This window comes from Phalacrocorax carbo, chromosome 15 (assembly GCF_963921805.1).
Source record: "Phalacrocorax carbo chromosome 15, bPhaCar2.1, whole genome shotgun sequence".
NCBI classification, from domain to species: Eukaryota; Metazoa; Chordata; class Aves; order Suliformes; family Phalacrocoracidae; genus Phalacrocorax; species Phalacrocorax carbo.
In genome coordinates, this window is record NC_087527.1 from 11,932,646 (window position 1) to 11,954,381 (window position 21,736).

General features: G+C 42.5%; 1 protein-coding gene across 1 annotated transcript in view; it reads left to right on the top strand.

The window, feature by feature from the left end:
- TMEM132C (transmembrane protein 132C) overlaps positions 1-21,736 on the top strand; it is a 227,589-nt gene that overhangs the window by 109,295 nt on the left and 96,558 nt on the right. The window contains exon 3 of the mRNA XM_064466398.1: positions 18,940-19,086. Coding sequence (XP_064322468.1) covers positions 18,940-19,086 — 147 coding nt within the window. The remainder of the gene's footprint in view (positions 1-18,939; positions 19,087-21,736) is intronic.

Genomic DNA, 21,736 nt, shown 5'->3' on the forward strand with positions numbered 1-21,736 from the left:
TGGCATTGCTGCTTCCTGCTGAATATAAAAAATGAGGGGTCTGTGGACATTTTATATGTGCTATGCACTCTTGATTTTTTCCCCTGTTCAATGCTATTTATACAACCACAAAGCATTTTATGAGAATATGTCAATCTTACGCCAGGGTAATGGACATTCCATTACTTTATCTCTGCAGACATTGTTGAAAACATGAAGTGTAAAATCAGATTCATTACCTAAATTCTCGGAAGGGAACAGGACATTAATCGCAACTTGGCTTGTTAAATTTTGTTGTTCATTGTCTCCTCCGTTTAATTAATTGTATTTCTGCTTCAGATTCAGAAGAACTGCACGTCCTTTCACATAGTGATACGTACCCATGGAATCCGGAGTTCATGCAAAACATTTTTTGCTGCCAAAACATTTACAGAATAGAAATTTCTTATGCTTTGCAGTTCACAAGACATGTTTGCTGATGCTGAGTATTCTGTGTAAGGTACCACATATACCACATACACATACGGTATGAATGGAAGCTCCTGATGTTAGTAGTATATGGGACTCATCAAATAGGTTCCATGCTAGATATTTCTTGAGGAATCTCATGTTAACAGTGGGGAAAAAAAAGGGGGTGGGGAGGGGGGAAGATCAGTTTTCTGTGTTTTGTCAGAACCAGTGAAAAGAAGGCAAAAAAATGTTTTTCTGTGTTTTTATTAGAACCAGGAGTTTTGAAACCTTGAGGAGTGAAACCTCCATGCCAGCTTTTTTGCTCATTAGTTGATTAAGTTATGCTCTTACAGGTTACACATCAGCACAGACAAGTATTCTTTCTCGGTGTTTGATCGTGCACAGACTTTACTGGTGCTAGATGGGATTCTCTTAACTTGTAAATATGACAGTGCAGTGTATCTGGGATTTCTTCATGAAACCTTTCATTGTTTCCTGGGGGCTGAACAGTTCCAAGCCCCTGTCTTTTCTGCTTACCTTGGAGTGGTGATTTTTGCCACTCTAGCCCTTGCTGTCTCGGCTCAGTACGTATTTATGCAGGTTTTCAGACCTTGAAGACTGAACTCTTATACCGATGCACACCGTGCCTAGGCATAACTCACTGTCCTGAGAGGCCGGGCGATCTGCCCAGATGTGCCGCAGTTCTGACGTTACTCGCGCATTGCTGTGGCCCGTGACAACGTTTCTCTGAGTCGCTGTGTGGCATAGCTGTGTGCCCAGAGCTGCTGGCACAGCTTGGTTCTGAATTCGGAACAGACCGTGAGATATGTGGCTCTGTTCAACACATGCAGAAAATGCTCTGGGCTTCTTCCCTTGGTTGCTATTCAGATCATGGTTCCTACCCCATCCTCTTAAACCAAATGTAAACTGTTACCTCATTGGCTTGGAAGAAATAGGGCCACAAAAATGATCCGAGGGCTGGAGCACCTCTCCTGCGAAGGCTGAGAGAGTTGGGGTTGTTCGGTCTGGAGACGAGAAGGCTGCGGGAAGAACTTATTGCAGCTTTCCAGTGCTTAAAGGGGGGCTATAGGAAAGATGGGGTAACCTCTTCAGCAAGGCCTGCTGTGACAGGACAAGGGGTGATGGTTTTAAACTAAAGGAGGGGAGATTGAGGCTGTATATAAGGAAACAATTTTTTACAATCAGGGTAGTGAAACACAGGCCCAGGTTGCCCAGAGAGGTGGTCGATGCCCCATCCCTAGAAACATTCAAGGCCATGTTGGACGGGGCTCTGAGCAACCTGGTCGAATTGAAGATGTCCCTGCTCACTGCAGGGCGGTTGGACTAGATGGCCTCTAAAGGTCCCTTCCAACCCAAAGCGTTCTATGATTCTAAGATTCTAAATAACTCCACTTAAATTTGTTTCATGTGAAAATTCATTCCCAGTGAAAACTGAAGCTGGAATGGTATCCATTGAATGGTATCCGTTTGATTTCTTCTTAATTTTTGTGGGGAAGAAATACAAAGGCGGTATCTGTAGGGCCTGTGGATCACTGTGTGTAAGTGAAGAGCTAGAATGAGAGATGGTGATGTGTTCTGCCGTTCTGAGTGGTTTGATGTTGTATCAGACTGTTTGTTGCAAAACATTCCTGTTCTACAGCATCTCAGAGCCTGCCAGTTCTCTCCATGCCTAGATTTTCAATCAGCCACTCTGTAAGTGTGAAACCAGAAACCACTTTCCTTTGGAACTGTTGACACTACGAGTTTGAAATCAAAATAGACTCAATGGAAGTTAAACTGTTTGCTTGGGCATTTCTTAACCAGGCACGCACTTTGCACTGCTGTTTCCTAGAAGAACACCCTGTTGAATGTCACAACCTTCTCACTGGCATAATTTTTTTCCAGGTTGTTCAGTTTTAGGCTTAGCAAGGTGCTGGGACAAGAACGGAAGAGCATAAATTTTTACTGAGCATAAGTCAACTGTGTGCTTGTCCAGGACCTTGCATCAAAGATGTTCAAAAGTAAAGGTAATCTCAGTGCCTGAGGCTCTTCTGTAGTCCTTGTACTTACAATGCGTATCACTCCTTTGCCCTAAAGCTCTCCACTGATACTGACTGAAGGACTGCAACACAGCTCTGAGGTCAGGTAGTGAAACTCTACCTGTAGGAACATGGGGAAATTAAGGTGGAGAACTGCCTAGAGCAGAAGAGATACTGATAGTTCTGTATCTTTGAATCTTAGAACTGAGGTTCAAAGGCCCAAGATGTACTAGTGGGAAGCTTTAAATCGATACAGCCTCTCTAAGACGCGTGTGTCTAGGTTGGCGCCCGCTTGTCTGTCTGTGGAGCGATAATAGCCAAGGAACCGGTGTGACACCCTCTCACAGTTATTTAACTCGCCTGGAGATTAACTCAGTTGAATTTTTAGAATTGTAAGTCCGCCCCTGCCATGTTTTTTATCATCAGTGTTGCTAACTGCCACAATTTTCTACGGAATTTCAATCTTGGTTATTATTTTTGCAGAAGCATCCCCTGCTGCAGTTGCGGGATGGCAGGAGGATTGCAGCTTCCCATTATAAACTAAAGTTTGAGCCCTTATATTTACAGAGGAAACTCAGAGAAATTTCCCCAATAATTTGACTTGAAAGAACACTCAAAAGAGGAGAACTTAGAGGGAAGTAAAAAGAACTGAGTTTAGGGATCCCAGATCATTGTGTTTTGAACAGTTCAGACAAGCAATATTATAAAAAATGTCTGCGATTTCTGGGTGCCTCTATTTTAGGCCACCCCCGGTGAAACACTTTACAGGAACATGTGCACTCATGCCATGAGTTCGGTTTTATTAGAAAAACAGCTACAACAGAAGAAAATCTCTTGCCCAAGGCATATTCCATATGTTACTTCTCAGTGCTTTATTTTTCAGGCCTGCAAGAGACAAATGCACTTATTCCATTAATGAAGCCTGTAACTTAAAGTGCAGTTCTACCCTGGAAAAAATAGAAATGTGAGGTTCTAAGTTCATTTTCCATCAATAGCTTCTACATTAAATTTGTTCAGATTACAAATGAAAAGGTGGTGTTATTTTTCAGACTGTACGCCTGCAGGCCGTGGCCTTGTCTGTGAAAGCAGCCTTTTCATTCTCATATGGAAATCACAGTAGAGAAGGCACAGATCAGCTCACATGCCTCCTTCTGCCTCCGCAAGGTGACTTCATATTTTTGTAAGGCTCACATTATTTATGGCTGCTACAAATCCTCATTTAACATGTATATAGGGGGCAAATCCTAATAATTAAAATATGCTAATATGCAAATATTCAGCTAAGGGAATAAGAATACTATTTCCCTGCTTCCCTCATTCAACTCCATTTGTAGAAGTTTTAATACAACTGTGTAAATACAACAATTTTGTTCTTTTAAACCCCTCTCCCATCCGGTAATGATTTAATAACCTCCCATTCTCAACTCTCTGCCTTATCACTAAAAAGTAAATCTCCCCACTCCCATTCACGTGATGGATTTATTGCCTTTGTGAACCTCGCATTACCCTTGGTATTACTGCAGCTCAGCTCACAGCCCTTGTTTTTACCAGAAGCTTTAGACAAATGTCATTAGCCATAGAGGATCCGGCATGCACCGGGGGAGAGGCATTCATCCTGGGGCCTTAAGCTTTGTGAATAACAGAGGTAAAAATAAAAAATAGGTCATTGGTCTTCCAAATGCCACCCTTGCAAACAGAGGCTGGGAAATTCCAGCTAGAAGGGCTGCACAAAAAGGCAAAAATAAGCATCTGTTGCCAAAGAAATTCCAAAGTACTGAAGAGTTTTTTGGGGGCTCGATGTGGAAAGTCATCATTTTGAGGGGGAAAGAAGGAGTAGAAGCAGGTGGCAGGGTGGTGGTTGTTTTCTGAATTGCTCGAAGCAAAATCTTTTTTTAAATCACCAACATAATAGAATTAGGAGGGCAAAGGTTCTTAAAAATTAGTCAAATTGGATTGAGAGAGCAGGTTGGTAGTGAAAGACTAAATTAGATGACAACTAAAAGCATACTTTAGTAGCTGTATTTCAGCTGGCTGGTGAAGGAGCCAATACTGCAGTCCACCCCTGAATGTCAGATATATCTACTTGGTGCGAGGGAGGGCATCCTAAGCTTACATATCGGACTTAAATATTTAATTCAGCATTAATTTTGAGAGATTTTTTATATATATACTTTCCACTATTACTTTTCAGTAACAATATTTAAACATTTGAAATAGTCTGTCTCATCTTCTTTTCCTACTTTTTATATGCTGAGAGGTTGGCCTTAAAATATCGTAAAAAGGCGGAAAATGGCCTACCAGCATGTGATATAAAATGAAGTCACAAATGATCTTGTGGACCAGCGTACTGCCATGAATAGTTCAGTGTTACAACATGGCAGTATTGGTTTCCTGCAAGGCTTGCGCACTTTCTGCATATTAACCGCGTAGCAGCTTTGCTCCATCTAATGCAGTTCGGCCCAGTGGTTCTCTGTGCTGAAAATTAGCGCCCGCTTTCCCTGCCAGTGACAGAGGCAACAGGCCTATGGAACGGTGATAACTTTTCAGCTCCACGTCCAAGTAGGTAATACCTGGGCCTTAAGTATTTTGATCCAGACAAAATCAGGGCTCTTCCAGCAATTTATGGTGCAAGTTTTTCCCTTCCTTTTCCCTTTAACAAACCGTTTTGGGGTATAAACTCCCTAATCTTGCATTGGTACAACAGTATAGCAGGGCTTCTAGCTTCTCTCCTGAGGCTGCGATTTCTACTATTACTAATGATACAGTCCAATCTCTGGTCTCGTTTGGGTTGCTTTATCCTCTGTGTTTGCTGGAAGTACGCTTACACTGGCACGGTTGCGTTTATATTAAACTCAGCACTGTGAGCATTAAAGCAGAGCATAGAGTGGGTGCATATGAGCTGGCTTCCGTGTAGAAGTATTATAATTGCATTTATGTGATGTTTTCTGACATAGTAGATGTTACTGAGAGCTAATAAGCATCCCCAGCTGCAAGTTCACAGGGACACATGGGCTGGAGCAGGGGAGTAGAAGACCTACAGACAGATGGAGAGAAGGTACTATAGTTTTAAGGGAGCTTAGGTACTAAAGACCTGACCTGATTATCATCCACAGCACGGCAGAATCAGAGCTGGCCCTGAATTATGTCTGCATGAAACTCATGTCACTGAGAGAAGACTTAGTACCTGATGACCAGTCTTGTCCCCTCTGAAGTCAGTAACATGAGCCATGTCAGGCCTAAAGGACAGGAGATCGAGAACATCAGTGTCTTGCTTGACTGAAATATGTGTGGAATCTTGCAGAAAGATCTGTGGGACTTGGTAATTTGTCTCTCTCCTGGGATGCTCCAAGTGTGAAAGTGTCTGCTGCTCACGGAAAAATAAATGTATAATTGCATGATTGGCCAATGAAATCAAAGTGAAATTGCTAGCAGCCTTCTTCCTGCCCTCCCTGTCTTTTTCTAGCATTAACATTCTAGCTTTGCCACCTCTGATCGGGGGAAGATAAATCCTTCCTTTTGTAAGGAGCAGAAACACTTTCCCTCAGTACATAGAATAATGGCCTCTTCTCCGAATTATTCATATTCCTCTCTTTGTACTTGTCATTTCTCTATATCCTTGGTTGTTGTATACCCCATAACTCTTAGTGCTTTTATCTAAGGCCCTTCAAATAGGGAAGTGGATGGCTTAGGAGACAGGTAGAGGTTTGCTAGGACATTAAATAGACGGGCATATGTAACGTGCAAGTCCAGTACCACCACCCTCTGTGGCTGCCGAGCAACCTTGGCAGCTTTCGGGTAGGTAGGGGCCGTGGCTGAAACATCCCTCACGCTGACAGGCTGGTTGTTTCTGTAACAAGAGGAGGCCTGTAGGCCAAGGTTTTCTCACCTATTTCTGGAAGTACTCTGCAGAATAGCAGAGAAATGGAGCGGGCGATCACTGCGAGCCGCACCGTTCTTTGGTCTTTGGCCCAAAAAAAGAATGTGCAGCAACTTCACCAGTCCTGGCGTCTGAAAGCTGTGAATCAGGTGCCTCCAAATGGGAAGAGAGCCGGCAGGGGGGGAAGGATAGTGCTATTTATTAGCGGTCCTTTTGTTCAGCGACTGCCGTTTGAACTGTTATAACGTACTCCTGACATTCCCAACCTTAGCTGCGCAGCCTGAGACTCTTGTCTATAGAGATGGCTTTAACTAGTAACAGAAATTGCATAGGAGGTTGGAGAACTTACGAGGGCACGATCGAGGTTCTATAGCAGCATTTCAGGTCTGATTGCAGGGGCTGCTCTGTGTGTGTTCCCCTATCCATGCATGTGCTTGTTTACCCAACATTTCATTTTGGATGTTATTGGTCTGATACAGACGGTGTTGGCAGCAGCTGCTTCAGCATTTTCAGAAAGCAAATCCTTTGTTGCTCCTGAAGCCTGTGCAACCCTAAATCAGGTGCTTGTGTTCTGCCCTGTCATATGCTATTTAGGTCTAGTGCTTTTCTGCTGCATCAAGCTGAAACAAAATGATTTTCATCCCTGCAGTTAGTAGCTGGCTGCAGTTGGATGAATTGAAATGACTTTTGGGGAGAGTTGTCAAGGGAAAAGAAAAGACTCCCCAGGAGATGATAAAGGGAATGTGATTTATGCTGATGTGTAATCCTCACAAAGAGAAGGAATAAACACAATGAGAGTTACAAATGTACTGATCTATTTTATCTTGTGGGTGTTTTTTCTTGTTTTAAGTATATCATGACCTTAATATCTGCATCCAGGAACAAGCTGATGCCCCTGGCTTTCACCGACAGCTGGTTTTCTTTTGATGCATCCCAGAATCTTCCCGCTGATTCCTGCAATATGTTGAAGGTGCTCAGCAGTTTCTTGACCTCTCAAGACTTCACTCTGTTCATTATGGCTTCAAGAGTCCACAGTTGTCCTCTAGTGCAGGCTCAGCCTCAGGAAAAAAAAAAAAGAGTCCTTAAAAGGTCCTGCTGGAATGCCTGACAGTAGCACAAGGGAACTGTTGCCCTTGGGCGTGTCCAGCAATGGCTGTTGAGATAATATTGGTGACCTAAATGGGCCTGGCAAATTACAGGTGTAAAACCTGGTCCTGTAACTGTGCAGCAGTAAAGAGAAGGCTTGTGGTTTCTAATGCACGGGCATCTGCCTGCTCACTCCTGAGGCAATCCTGTCTCCATGCAAAAACTTTTAAGCCTTTTGAAAAGGGCAAACAGAGCCTTGCTTTAAAAAGTGTCAAGTCATGCTTTTATTTTGATGGCAGTTCTTACTCCTTTTCTTTCTGGCTGGTGAGTTTCTATAGGAAAAGCCCTTCCTTTGATGGTCTGTACTTGTTAATAAAGATGGCTTTGGCAGCCCTCTGCGGGCAGAGAAGGCGGAGCTGGTTGAGATGCTCTGCAGCAGTAATTGCTGTTACAAGTAGATAACTTGAGCCTGGGGTAAGACAAACCAAACATAGAAAAGGGAAAGCGACTTCCCAGTGAATTGTTGCCTGAGCCCTTGTACCTAATCCTTCAGTGTAACAGTCCTACAGCTGGACAGGCTAATTTCTCTTACAGTTTATATTTATTCCTGGTTTTCTATAACAGGAATTGGACATGACTTACCTAATGTGGAAAGACTTTAAGGGGCTCCCTTTGTTGGGATACGTTAGTCAAGGCTATTCAGATCCAGCCAAGACAAGGCAGCTTTCTGACAGTGTATCCCAAAGTCAGAAACAGGGTGTCCTGAAGAGGAGCAGGTAACTGATTAGGAGGGACAGCAGGCATAATCATGAAGCGGAGACATAGTTTCTCCACTAAGAAATTGTGTAGGAGTTGAGATAAATTTTTCATTTAACTTGGAAAATGCTTTTGGACATGAAAACTTCCCAGTCTAAAGACGACCCCTCATTGTCTGTGTTTTTATCATCTGGCAGCCTCAATGAATTGGCCATGAGCCCTTGCTTATTGAAAACAACTGTATATTTTTTTAGTTTTGGCATTACGTTTCTTTTGGAGAACAAAATTAAATACAGTGAATGCCTTTGCACTGTGATGTGACACACAACTGCAAACCGAGGTCAGACAAATAAGAAGCTGAAGATCTAGGACTGGAGTCAGGGTGCCCTTTCAGTGCAGCTAAAGGAGAGCAGGGGTAGATGGGTTGGAATTTGATCTGTAACTCACTGCTGGCTTGGCTGGGTTAGTCAAATTTCTAAATGAAAGAGGAAGGTGAAAAAAAAACATGAGAGAAGTGAAAACTAAGTCTTACAAGAGGAGATGCAGAGGTATACAAAGCCAAGAGAAAGCAAATGTGGAGGGGCAGACATGGAAAAGACAGAGTGGAAAGAAACAAGAAAACTCTGTGTGTGACACATTCTCTGTGTGTGCTGTGCACAAGTGTCTACAGGCACACATGAGGTGAAACCACCAGGTTTTGAAGTATTGTCTAATGATGAGAAAATTATGTCTGTCTCTCTACTCAGCCACTTCTGGGAAAAAAAGAGAAATATTGGCTTAAATTACGAAAGAAACTGCAGGAGGGTGACAGTAGTTCCCTACCTTACTTGAACTCCCTGAGCCACGTCCCACCCATAATTTATTAGCCTTGCTTTCTTGCTCCTGAGCCCCATGAGCTTCCGTCACATGCCCTGCCTGCTGACGGTGCCCACTGGCGCTGGGCGGCCAGGTGGTGACCCCATGGAAAACCTTGTGCGCTTCTGATCTAAGGCCCTTGAGGTCAGCAGGAGTATTTTTGCTGACTTACTGCAGTCTCAGGGGCTTCAGATCTGTACCTAAATACACAAACTACCAGCAGCTGCCTCAGGGCACAAGGATTTGTGCTATTGCTGGGTAAACTTATAGCATGAAAGAACCCAATTTGGAGGCTGTAGTACAGATCACTGCCAGCATTTACTAGATTAAGACTCAGTTCAAACATAAAAACCAGCAGTTCTGTCTGCTGTATTCCCCTAGACCATCTTTGTAGCATTTCTATCACACTCTTGGATGCAGATTATGAGATGAGGTGTGCTTGTTCTGAAATAAAATGAAGAATAGCAGCATTGTTAATGTGCCCTAAGGTGACTGCATGCAAGTGTGAGGATTATGATGAGCAAAGCAAGAACTGTTACCAAATATTGGAGTCATGGTACAAGGGATATAAAGGAAACACTTTGCCATAATTCCTATTTTATTCAACAGTTATGTTTCCTGGCAGTCTTTCCACTTTGTTGATTGCAGTTTTGGCACTCATGAATGCCAAAAGTTTGCCCCTGGTTGGTGCTGCTCAGTACTTCAAAGAGAGAGGGGGAGGAGGCAGGACTAAGCGGGGGGAAGCACACGTTATTATCGCACCCACAGAGTCTGCAAACTCCCTGCTGTCTGGAGGGAGTTCTCTCCAGGGCAATGGTAAAATGCTCCGTCCTTGAGTCAGCTTAAATTAGGCTAATCAGAGTGCAAAGGAGACAGTGCTGCATCTTGGGATGAACCACCCAACAGCCTTTTCTTCCATGGTTTGTACAAATACCTAGTGTAGTACGTAACATTTGAAACAATTATTTGACTGAGCAGCTCCTCTCTTTCTTGATGTTTTAAGGACACCTGCCCCTCCCTCTTTCTAGCAGTTGATCTCAGCAATATTGCATTTCGCTGAGGAGAAGGAAACACAACCCTCGTGGCTGCACGGCTGATGGCAAAATTGTGTTCATAACAGCTGCCGAAGGGGGAGTGCGAATGGGATTAAAAACACAAAGGGACTGCACGGGAAGGTTACTTCAGAAAGTCATTTGGGGTCTAAGTAATAATCCTAATAACCACTGCAAACAGTAAGTCTTTTCCTCAGCTCTGCTATTGCTTTGCCAGCTGGGGGAATGGCACAAATAGGCAGCTTAGAGACCTTTTTGTAATAACAAAAACTGCATGTAGTAGAGAAGATAAACTCAAAGCATTTACTTATCTAAAAAGTGTCTCTGGTCCTATAAAATAAATCTGTGGAGGCGATGAGCTTGTATTTAGCATGTGCAGCTGAATCTGCGCTCTGGATTCACCCTGGTAGGTTTTTTGTTTACTCAACACCCATCTCTGTCTCTCTCTCTGCAGGCATGTGTTGGTGTGAGGCAGATGCTTGTTCCAACTCACTTTTCAACAGACAGCAGAGCAGACAGCATGGTGGCCAATGTTTTCTGGTATAAGGAATACAACCCTCTATAAGTGGATGTTCACTTGAATCCTGATCCCATAGCAAAGACTTTTCAGGGACTTTACCTAGATGTGATTATGCATCAACTTCTTTCAGTTCCTTGCAGAGTCCATGGGATGGATTTTTGACTTGTACCCATTGGTTATTTTGAGTTTCAAATCATAAAAGAGCCTTTCTACTCATTCACTGGTTAAGGAAGTGGAAAGGATGAATAAGTCACAAGAAAAGTGCACACTCAGGCTGTCCCCTAGCCAGTTAAGGTTAAGCATCTAAAGTGCTTAATATGAGGAGTACAAGTTTTAAAGCACTGCTGCAAACATCTCTCAGGCACTATGAGACTTTGGTCTTCTTAGTAAGGGCTTCCCTTGCATTTCTTGTGAGTCCAGATTTTTTGTTGATTCCATGAGTTACAGTTAAAGGGCAATGAAAAGCGGGGGTTTGTGCTCCTTAATTATATGTTCTCATCTGCTGATTAATACTTACATTGTAAAATCTGAGGAGGAGGAGGTCTTTCTGCACCGTACCTGGGCAGTGCTTACCACAAAGGCATCTCCATCCTTCCTAATGGGAATGGATTTTTGTATTTTGGGATGCCAACCTCAAGAGTTACAAAAATATTAAGGGCTACAAAAAGAACAAATGTAGAATTCTTGTTACTGTTAACAGTTATTACTCTGCTTTTAGTTTTCCCTCTTCCCCATTTCTTCATACCTGCGAGGATTCCTTCCAAATGACTCTGGGAGCTGAGGCTTCAAAAAAAAAACAACCCTGCAATACTTCACGTAAAACTGTGGGAGTTGGTGACAACTGCTATGTCCAAAGAAATTCTTGAAGCTATGGATTGGGGAGCGTTGTGGTTTAACCCCAGCGTATTCTTTACATGTGTGTTAAGAAAAGGAAGGTGTAGGCTGTACTGGAGTTGTTGGTGCATGATTTTGCTTTATTCTACCATCTTGTCTCCTCTTGTTACTGCTCTGATAATTTGAGCTCCATAACTGGTTTTGCTGCCTAAGCGGCCCCATAAATGTAGTTAGCCAAGGCAGAGGGTGGGTAGAGCTTCTAGTAGCCATTGCAAGAGCTCCCTTATGTTTTGAGCTCTTCTGAGACTGCTTCAGGTTTAAATACTCCACCCAACCAGTGGATTTGAGAACCCCTCAGTAATATCTGGGCTGAAATATGATTGTTTCTCTGAAAGCAGGATGAGCTGGAGTTAAATGCAGTCGCAGCTCCGTGACAGCATCTGTGAACGTCAGGAGATTACAGTGTTTTCCTTTGCTGGAGGCAGAATGTTAGCAGGTTGTAAATTCAGATTGGGTTTCCTCTCAGCTTGGAAGACAAATCCAGATTCTCTGTGTTGTGTAGTTCCCTCCTGCTTTTATTTATATATATATATTCCCCCCCCCCCCCCCCCCCCGCCCCGCCTTTCCTGTAATCCCTTAACATTCAGTGCTGGAGAAAGCAGTTTTGCCATGAGATATATTAGAAGGTTAAATGATCATCTCTGCGACTTAAGCAGTGGTATCCAAGCTTTGCAGAAAGCATCTCTTTTTTCCTTTTCTTTTAAAATAAATGATGGGATACCGGACATCTCAAGAAGACTGGTAATGCTGACAAAGAGTTAACCACAGAAATCAGCCCAAACCAAAGAACTCTGTGACTGGAATATCCCAAAGCACATTTGATTTATTTTCTGGGGGAATTAAAAAAAATACAGCTGACAGCATCCACCTCGTGCCTTGCAGCTGAGCTCTTCAAAGCTTCCTAAGGGATCTGAAGCACCTATTCCCATTGAAAGAAAAGACAGCTGATTTTCCTAGTGTCTCAGGGAATTTTAGTTATGTGAGAAACCCTACAACAGAAGAGCCCCTGAGCAATTTTGAAACCCAGGATTGGTCACTTGCAATGGAAGGAATTTTTATAATTTTGATGGACAGTGAAGTCACCAAAATATGCAGTTTTGAGGAAGCTGAATTTAGTCCAATTCAGCTGACAGAGGAGGTTTCAGAAATACTGAAATCTGTCTCAGCTGCTTGCAGAATTACACCTATGTTCAAGAAGCTTGAGCATTCTGGTTTGGAGATCCTTAAGGATTTGATTACTGCATTTTCAAAGTAAAATGCTCCAACTTTTTTGGTTTTGGCATGGCGTTCTTTTTGAAGCTGTTTCATATAAGCCAGCATTCTAAAAAGTGAAAGGAAAAGGGGAGGGAGCAAAGAGCAATGACTAAATACCTAGAAATCAGCTGTTTTGACATTTTGAAGGGTGTTTACCCTTTTTTATAAAATCTCTTTCCTGAAGACCTTTTCTGGATACTCCATGAGAAAGAAAATTACTGAAAGAGAAAGGGTGCTCTGAGGACCAAGATCTTTGGTTTTCACTAATAATTAGCCCATGTTGTAAATCTAGAAATCAAAGAAAACAAAGTTCTTGCATGGATGACCCTTCAGACTAGCCTTCTTAATGGGAACCAGCTCTGAAATACTACTATTAGCAGTAGTTTATTACCTAATGAGGTTAGTACCTAAACTCCCCAGTTGAGATGGGGGTTTCTTTTGCTGCTTACCTGTGCACGTGGCTTGTAAATGAAAACCTGTGTAGCAAAGAGGTGGCCACGTGAGGCACAGGTGGAAATCTCCTTCCTAGGGTATAATGGAGGCAAACAGGGCTCCTGTGGCTTGTGCGGAGTCATGCAGGAAGCCTGGAGCTGATCCCTGATCCCCCATATTCCCTGAGTGGAGCTGTAGCCACTTAATCACACTTGCTCTGGCCGTGTATTTTGCAAATTAAAGGAGCATATTTAAGGTCGACACAGCTAACCAGGTCATATTCTTCTGTTCTGCTTTTGGCTTCTCAGCTAAGGCCAGCAATGAGGCTTTTAACAAATAATTGTTTTGCCAGGCAGATGTCTGTCCTGTTCATTCAGAGCTGTGGTGAGATCTTGCAACTCATTTCACATAGAAAGATGAAAGGAAAAAGATTTACTTAATAAAACAAATCTTGCTTAATTGCAGTGGTTAGTCTCCTGCCTGGGTTTTATGGGTTCCCGCAGCTGGCTTTAATCTCCTGATTTACTCTGAGAACAAAGAAGGAAAGCAGTGAACTTAAATCATGGCAGGAAGAAGTTGAAATTTTTTTGGCAGAACTTGGGAAGGTTAGAGGCTTACTGTAAAGTGCAGCCCAGAAACAGGCCACCAGGAGAGGCTCCCTGGGTTTTGGGAGATACAGTAAAATAATTTCTTGCAATGCGACCTTTACAGTAGTAACGTCAAGGTCTTCTACTGGTCTGGGCAACTGCGGGAGGATTAGCAGAGTTGCAAGAAACATCGAGGCTCCAGAGAAGACTGACCAAAAGGGGTCACTATTTGTTAAGTTGAAACACCAACTTGACAAATTTAAACAGGCGAGGATTTACTTGTGGAAATGCAGAGGATTTAGCACGAGCATCCTCTCCCTTGCCCAGCATGGTGAGGTGCGGCATGCCCACGCTTGGCTCGTGTGACCCAGGGACTACCTTCTAGATGAGCCAATCCCCCTGGCTAGACTGAACCTGCATCTGTCTCTCATATTTACATATGAAATAGTTCCTAAAGAAAAGTCTTCCAGCACGGCAGCTTGGACAACAGATGTGAGCTGAAGAGACTGTCTGTACAAAGCAGTGGTCACTGATGAAAAATCAGACTGCTCTCAGATCAAAGTCCAGCATGCCAAGAGTAGCGTGGTATTTATGAGGAGCACCAAAGATGCAGAGCTAAGTATAACTCTCTGAAAACAAACAGTCTAATGGGAACCAGAAGGTTTAGTGTTTGGAAAACTATTCCAGATATTACAAAGCTCACCCATTATAGGAATTTAATATTGATTTAGCTTTTTATCTTTTAGTGCAGCCTTGTCTACCCAAGCTGCTGTGTAAACTTCCTATCGGAGTGCAGTTTGACAGTACGGCTAACCCCATGTAAGAGGTACCTGCTGCTGAGGGTATTCCCCTGGTCCCTGCTCCACCCCTCACTTTGTGCTTCTGCACTTCCCCAGCACTGATACTGCTGCTTATCTGATCTTGCAGTGACCTGTCCAGGAAGCTAAATCAGCCATGATTAATGCCTGGTGAGTCAGCCAGGTGTTGGTGCCAGGCTAAAGGGAACTGGGGACCTGTACAGCCAGGGGCTCCTAATCAGCTTCACGTGGCGTTAGCCTACCTGCAACTTCAGAGTCTTCCTGTGCCAGTAGATCACTTACCTGTATCACAGCACACCCAGGCAGTGTAGCCCTGCTTGGATTTGTGCTTTGAGGATGACGTCTCTGGAATAAGAGAGGCGATGCTCTCTAGGATTAGCATGTGTCAGCAAAATCATACAACATGTGAAGAACTGCGCGGAGTACTCAGCAGTCTGCCCTCTCTATAGCACTGCTGCAGGTGGCAGAACCCTTCCCTGGCCATAGCGGTTTTGCAAGATTAAAATTAAAATTTAAATAGGAAACTATAATTTGAGCTCCTGAAATCGTAAGTCACATCTTTAGCTCTGGCTGTTGCTGATTCAATTGCCTTTCAGTTACTGTCTTTATCAGCTATATAGTATTATGTCTAAATACTGCTGATATTTCTTGTAATTTGAGGACAGTGAAATGGAACAGCAAGATTTTCATCTGTAGTTGATTAGAATGTAGTAATTAGAAGCATCCTTTCTAAGTTTGACATGTTAGGAAGATAAGGTGCTAACTGGAAATCTTTATATACAACTAAAAGCTTCAGTTTGGAAATGAAATATTTGCTTGGAAATTGCACATCTACACAACTGAATTTGCTGTGAGATTGTGTAAGAAAATGTTTTTACTTGGTCTTGGCAAAAATTAAGTCGTGATTTCTAGGTGATCTGCTGGAGGCTTCTTCTGTAATGCCTTTGAGATGCTGCTTGTTCTGCATGCCAGCAAAATACTTAAATTCTCCATTTGAGAGATTTAGAGACAGTTATTTTGAGACAAAGCTGAGGCAGAGATTTCCTGAGCTATGAATTAATGACCTCAGAAGTTCAAGCAAGAAAGTCTTTCACTGTTCTGGCTACCATGTGTTCATAAAGCTTCAAAAACGTGTTCAGATAGTCCTCTATCCAGCGTGGGATTGAAGCTGACCTCTGGTATTCTGCATCGTTCTTAATGATGGTCTTTCATCTTTCCATTGCAAGGTCTGCTTCTGTCAAAAGATCAAAAACTATGCTTAACTTTCAGCACATAGACAATCAGATAAATGAGCTGCTACCCGTAGGTTTCGTGCATATGTAGGTGGCTGGCTTAGCAGGGGCTGGGTTTAGATCCAGAAAAAGGAAAGGGTGATTTTTATTACTGGGCAGCAGACCTGGAGCCTTGGCTTAGTTACCGCTACCATGGAGAGCACATAACTGAAGTGACAGAGGCAATTCAGTGACACCCACAGTAAATCCAATAATTGTCTGGAATAATGCGGGAGAAGAAGATTTTGACCCCGCTTTCAGTGGAAGTCCAAGCCGACAAGTTATGGCTGGTGGATACTTTCAGGTTGTAGAGCTGTGGACAACCATCTTCTCATGAATAAGCAGACATGGCTAAGGGGGGAATTTTCCCGTTGGGGTGGGGAACCGTGCACTAAGGCAACCTGGACTACTTGAGCTGTTTGTCATCTCTCTCTGTTGTCACCATACCTGTCTCCCTTAAGTAACTGTGGTAAATGTATATATACTGCATAGATTAGGTGGGTAAATACAGGAGACTGTCAAGCAATTTGGCCTCCAGATCCTCGGTCTCAGGGTTTATTGAGGTAGTATAACTTACAAATTTTTATGTACAAAGTTGGCACTATTGATTTAAAAAATTAATATTTAATCAGGAGCATACAACAAGGTCAATGAATCTTTGGTGAGGAATTAAATAGACTTTTCCTTGCTAGCACTCAAACACTAAGTAAATAAAAACTTAAGTGAAAACATTTGTAGCATATGTGTACAGACTGCATTTAAAAATGTATGGGGCTCAGTACTGTCTGACTTAATTCTGATTCATCCATTGACCTTGTTATATAAAATTCAGTGCCCTTTTTAGAGGGAGAGTTGCAAACTGTGCTTCTGCATATTTATTTAGGAAGTTCAATCTTCTGGGTGTTCATACCCTAATTCCAGTGCTAAGTGCAATCACAACATTGATTTTTCTCACTAAACATAACCTACTTTACCCTGGGATGGAATTTTTTTTTTAATGGGCTTTATATAATGGCATATGCGAAAAACACTCAACTTAATGCCCCATACTGTAGTTAATTAACGAAATGGCATTGTAGCCATGGTCTTTCGTCCTCTGGCAGTGTATTTTACCACTAACCTCGGCCATACAAAATGTCTGTCCTAATTAACAGGAGCCCGGGTATTGACCATGTCAAGCCACATGGTGGAAAGAGCGATTTGCAGCCGCTGACAAAATTGTAAGGCTGTTGGAAATCCAAACATGAGGAACCTCATTTTGACTGACATTACGGCGTTTCAGAGCCCGTCTCACGGAACAGCTGAACAAAGTATCTCAATGAGCAGTTCTTACTTCTCTCCAGTTGCTAAATAACAGTATCCTAAAGTACACCCAAACATCTCCTAAAATGCATAATACCAAAAACATACTGATGAATTTATACAGATTTCAAGATTAATAAGATCAAGATCTTATTAATGAAATGTTTATTGTTGGTTTATTTGAACTGTAATATGTTGGGAAGCTTCATGGGACTCAGAGCTTTAACGAACCTTCAATAGCAGATTTGATTCTCCCTTCAAATTTTCTGTTTTCCTTTCTGAGTAATTCAACTGAAGTCATTGGAGATGCATCAGGTTTGTGCTAGTTGTACTAGAGCAAGAGTAATCTGTGAAGCTCCATGGTGTTTCATGTTACAAATGAGAGAATTAAGCACTTATGCTTTTATACTCGGAAAAAAAAGTTTTCTCTTTCAGTGCCGTAAATTAATTGTGTTTTGTCTCACTGTTGAAAAACTGCAGCAAAAGACAAGTGCTCTCAATCATTCATGACTGCAGTTTTAAAGTGGTTTAGTGTCTAAAATGCAAAAAGACCAGTTTTTCCAGGGAACTTAGGTGCTGAGTCCTCATAAATGTCAAGAAGGTATCGATATCTTGTTCGATGATGATTTCTGCTCAATAGCTAGCATTTTGTGTTGCATAAATATTTTAGAAAAATACATTTTTTACCATGCTTTAATGTCTTTGCTAATGCGAAGCTCCTGCTGAGTAGAGGCCGTGATGAATGTACTCCGGTGTGAAGTTAAGCAGCCTTTTGCCTTCTCCATCCAACGCTGAGGCCAAGCTGCCGACAGTCATGTAGCTCTAATGGGCATCCTGCTCCCCGCCTACTCCTCACCTTGTGTGAGTCTGGTGGGCTGGTGGAAGTTTGTCCTTCAGTACCTTTTGAAGAGAAAGGCCGTATAAGTATCTCTACTTCTCATTCCTGGTGCTTTGTAATAGAACTGAAGATCGTCAGTTAAACGTTCTGCACCCAAATAGCATCTTTGCTGGGAGTTCTTTATACAAATGCTTCTTAATTAAGCAAGTGCTCTTTAATTAACCCTTCATAAAGTTATTGCTGATGTTATTAGCATCACTAGATAAATACGGTTAACTTTTCCACAGGACGTAACAACTAACAGTGACAGAAAACTCTGTCCTATAAGAACATCTCTGAGTTCCAAAGCCTTGTGACCTAACCAACAGCTGTATTCTCTCCAGTTTGGAGATTTCAGACAGAAAGTTCCGTGGGAATCTGTCACAAAGAGGGAGTTGTCAGACAGAAGAGCAACAACCTGTCCGCTGATACCTAGAAGAATATGGAATAAAAATGGGTTATTTAAAAAACTCCAGTGAAGTATTCCCCTGTGCAACGATGAAGCACAAGTTTCTCTTGATACTGATGAACAGAACCTTCCTGAGGCTTCTGTGTTGGGACAAATTTCTCTTTGGGAGATGTTATTGCCTGAATAGAGAAAAGAACCTTGAGTGCAGGTTTTCCTACAGGTTCAGCCTTAATCATAACTCCAGCCTGCTGTTGGCAGACAGACAAAGGCACACAGTTAGCTGGTTCTGTCCAAAAAAGGGTTATGTTGCCGTAGATCTGCATTCATGATACCACTCTCTTATTCGCTGATGGATTAGAAACATATCTAATACTTTGCTTAAAACCAATTTATTGAGATTTCCATGCCTGAGCTGCGTTTTGGAAGATCACAGTCCTGAATGACTCTCTTGTAAACTTTTTACAATTGCTGTTTCCGACAGGGCGAAGGTGAAGAAAGGTGTAAACATTCTCAGTGCAAAGACAAGTGACCCCCAGCAGTGGGACGTGAAACAAGAGGTGGGGAATGGTGGAAAGCATTCAACCACAACAGTTACTTGTCAGAGGATAGCACCGAGTTCAAGGAACAGGTATGAGACCTCATATTCTTGGCACATTAAACTCATTTATATCCATGATACCATTCGTTGGTTGAAAGACTTAGGGCTCATATTGCCACTACTCATAGCTATTAAACCTGTAGCCTGGAAATCTGGAGACACTTATGTTAACTGCAGTACCATCTGCTGATCTATGATAGGGTATCTCAGTTTCCAGGTAATAAAATTTGTCAGTTTAAATTAAAAAATGAATAGAATAGGCCTACGTTGGGGGTGTCTGTGACATTTTGGCATGAATATTAATATCCTTAATTTTAAAGGTTTGTACTGAACGTAATTTTTTGGCTTGATAGTTTTGACCTTGTTTCTCTGAACATATCACAGCCTCTGTGGCTGGTTCATCAAGCAAGCAATGAATTCTTCCACAGTGAACCGCTGTAACTTTCAAGCATTGGTACAGGATAATTCAAACCTTTCAGTGTTTAGTGTCTTGTACATAATACAGAAGAATCCCCTTTTGCAAACAGTTACTTCTTCCCGAACTGGAGGTTCCTCTGCTGAGCCATGCGCTGGTAACTGTCAGAGGCAGAGCGGAGCAGTCCTGGGAGCGCAGGTATGAACTGGCCTGCCAGTGCCTGCCCTCCTCTTTAGTACGTTTTTACTGAGACTTGGTCTAGTTGTTCCACAGACATAAAAGCAGTGCTTTTTCAGTAAGCGTGATTGTCTTCTGCAACACACAGTAAAGTCGTATAATGCTGCGCTCAGTGGAAATTATTTTTCTCTTGCTGGGTATCACCTTAATGAATTCTCGCAGCACTGCTGTACGTTAGTCCGCACAGCGCATTTTCACTGTACGGGTCCGAGCCATGCTTCCCTGGCTCTGCGCTTATTATTAGCCTCAAACCCGGGCTTATTGAAGAGTATCATAAAATCTTTGGTGGATGCTGGGTTGGTTATTGCTTTCCCGTGCAGTCGGTTTATACTCTCTTCAGGCACAGAACACCTGAGCAGATTTGAACATTTGTATTCTGTGCCCAGTCGGGGTGCCTGGGAAACGTTAGACTTCTGTACAGTGCGGAAATTTCTCTTGTCACGAGCAGCTCACTGGTTCAATGTATTTACACTTGATATCATTGCAGTTAGTGAGATTTTCAGTGGAGAGCTCGTGGGGGGGAGAGGTAAAGGGAAAGGAAAAATATCTCATTTGAGCCTGTCAGAAGTAACAAACAAAACAGTTTGAAAGGGAAGACATGGCTTTAGAACAGCATGTAACTGCGTGTATTTGCAACCGCAGAACTATAATAGGTTATCAAACCCCAAATTAAATCTTCTCAAACCGATTTGCATAAAGTCTAATTAACCCATAAAATATTTTTAGCACTAATTATGCAAATAAAAGCCAATGTTTTAATTAATGCCTCTTTCATTTGTGTATGTAAATAGTTGCTGTCTTCTGAAAGCGTGACGAACCTAGGCTTGAATGGTTGCGTACAAGGAAGAGCTGGATGGGGAAAGCCGGGCGTATGTGTGCTGAGGTCCCAGTGGGAAAGCGTACGGTGTCGTGGGCATTACAGTTATGGAGTTTCTAAGTGTCACTTGGAGCCCTCTGCGCAGAGCGCAAATATTCTGTTAAGCTAATTTAATTTGGTTGAGAATTGCAAGTCCCTGATGGGATCTTCCTGGGCTGCCACCGGCTTTTTCAGGCTAGTTTAGCAGCGCAGTTCATCTGGGTGATGTGCAGTTCCGCAGCAAGGTCAGCGCAGGTGCGAGGTACTGTTCTGGAGTTGAGCATCAACACAGGCTAATCTTCCCCTGCAGCGAACTGGGCCAGCTCATAAATATGTTGGTTAGTTCAAGCAGAGAGAGGTGTTTTGCACTGTCTTTGCAAAAGAGCTTCTGAAAAGCAAGTAAATGGAAGTTTGCTGTTCTTGAATGCTTTATGAACATTCACAGAGCTTGTCAAGAAGATGATAGTATGTTATTTTTCTTTACATGACCAGCTATTTCTAGCACAGCTCAGAGAATCAGCTATCAGGAGAGGGGAATGGAGGGTCTTCTATGGTTGTGCCTTGTTCCTCTGTCGCAACCAAGAGGAGTAATCTGGCTCTCCCCTTGCATTGTCACGTGTCCCCAGTTGGTTGTCAAGTCCGTCAGAATATTACTTAAATCCATAATAGGTTCTCAGTGCAGCAGTGTGCTGCCTCCTGCACGCTGTTTTGTGGTAGCCAGGTGAAACTGCATGCAGGATTCATTCTGGCCACAACGGGGAGGGCGATGTGTTGAGTTACGCACGTAAACAGGAGATTCTGCCCTTTCTCTATGTGCTTTCATTTACTCGGGAGTCTCCCTGACACACCATGGAGAACCGTCACACTCCTTCCCCTTCATATCCCTGGAAACAAACACCCATACTCAGCAAAACTATTCATTTTCGTTCCTGCTTTGCTTTTCTTTTCTTGCATATTTCTACTGTCATTAGTGTGTGGGTATAATTACATTGTAAGCACTTTGAAACAAGCAGTTTATATCTGAACGCAACACCACTTAGCAGCTAATATACCTTTCACATCATAAATACAATAAAAACAAGGGACATATTTTAGCTACATCAGTATTTGTTTACCATTACATTTTGGGAATTTAACTGGGTCAAGCTTTTTTACTTTTTTAAGTAATATTT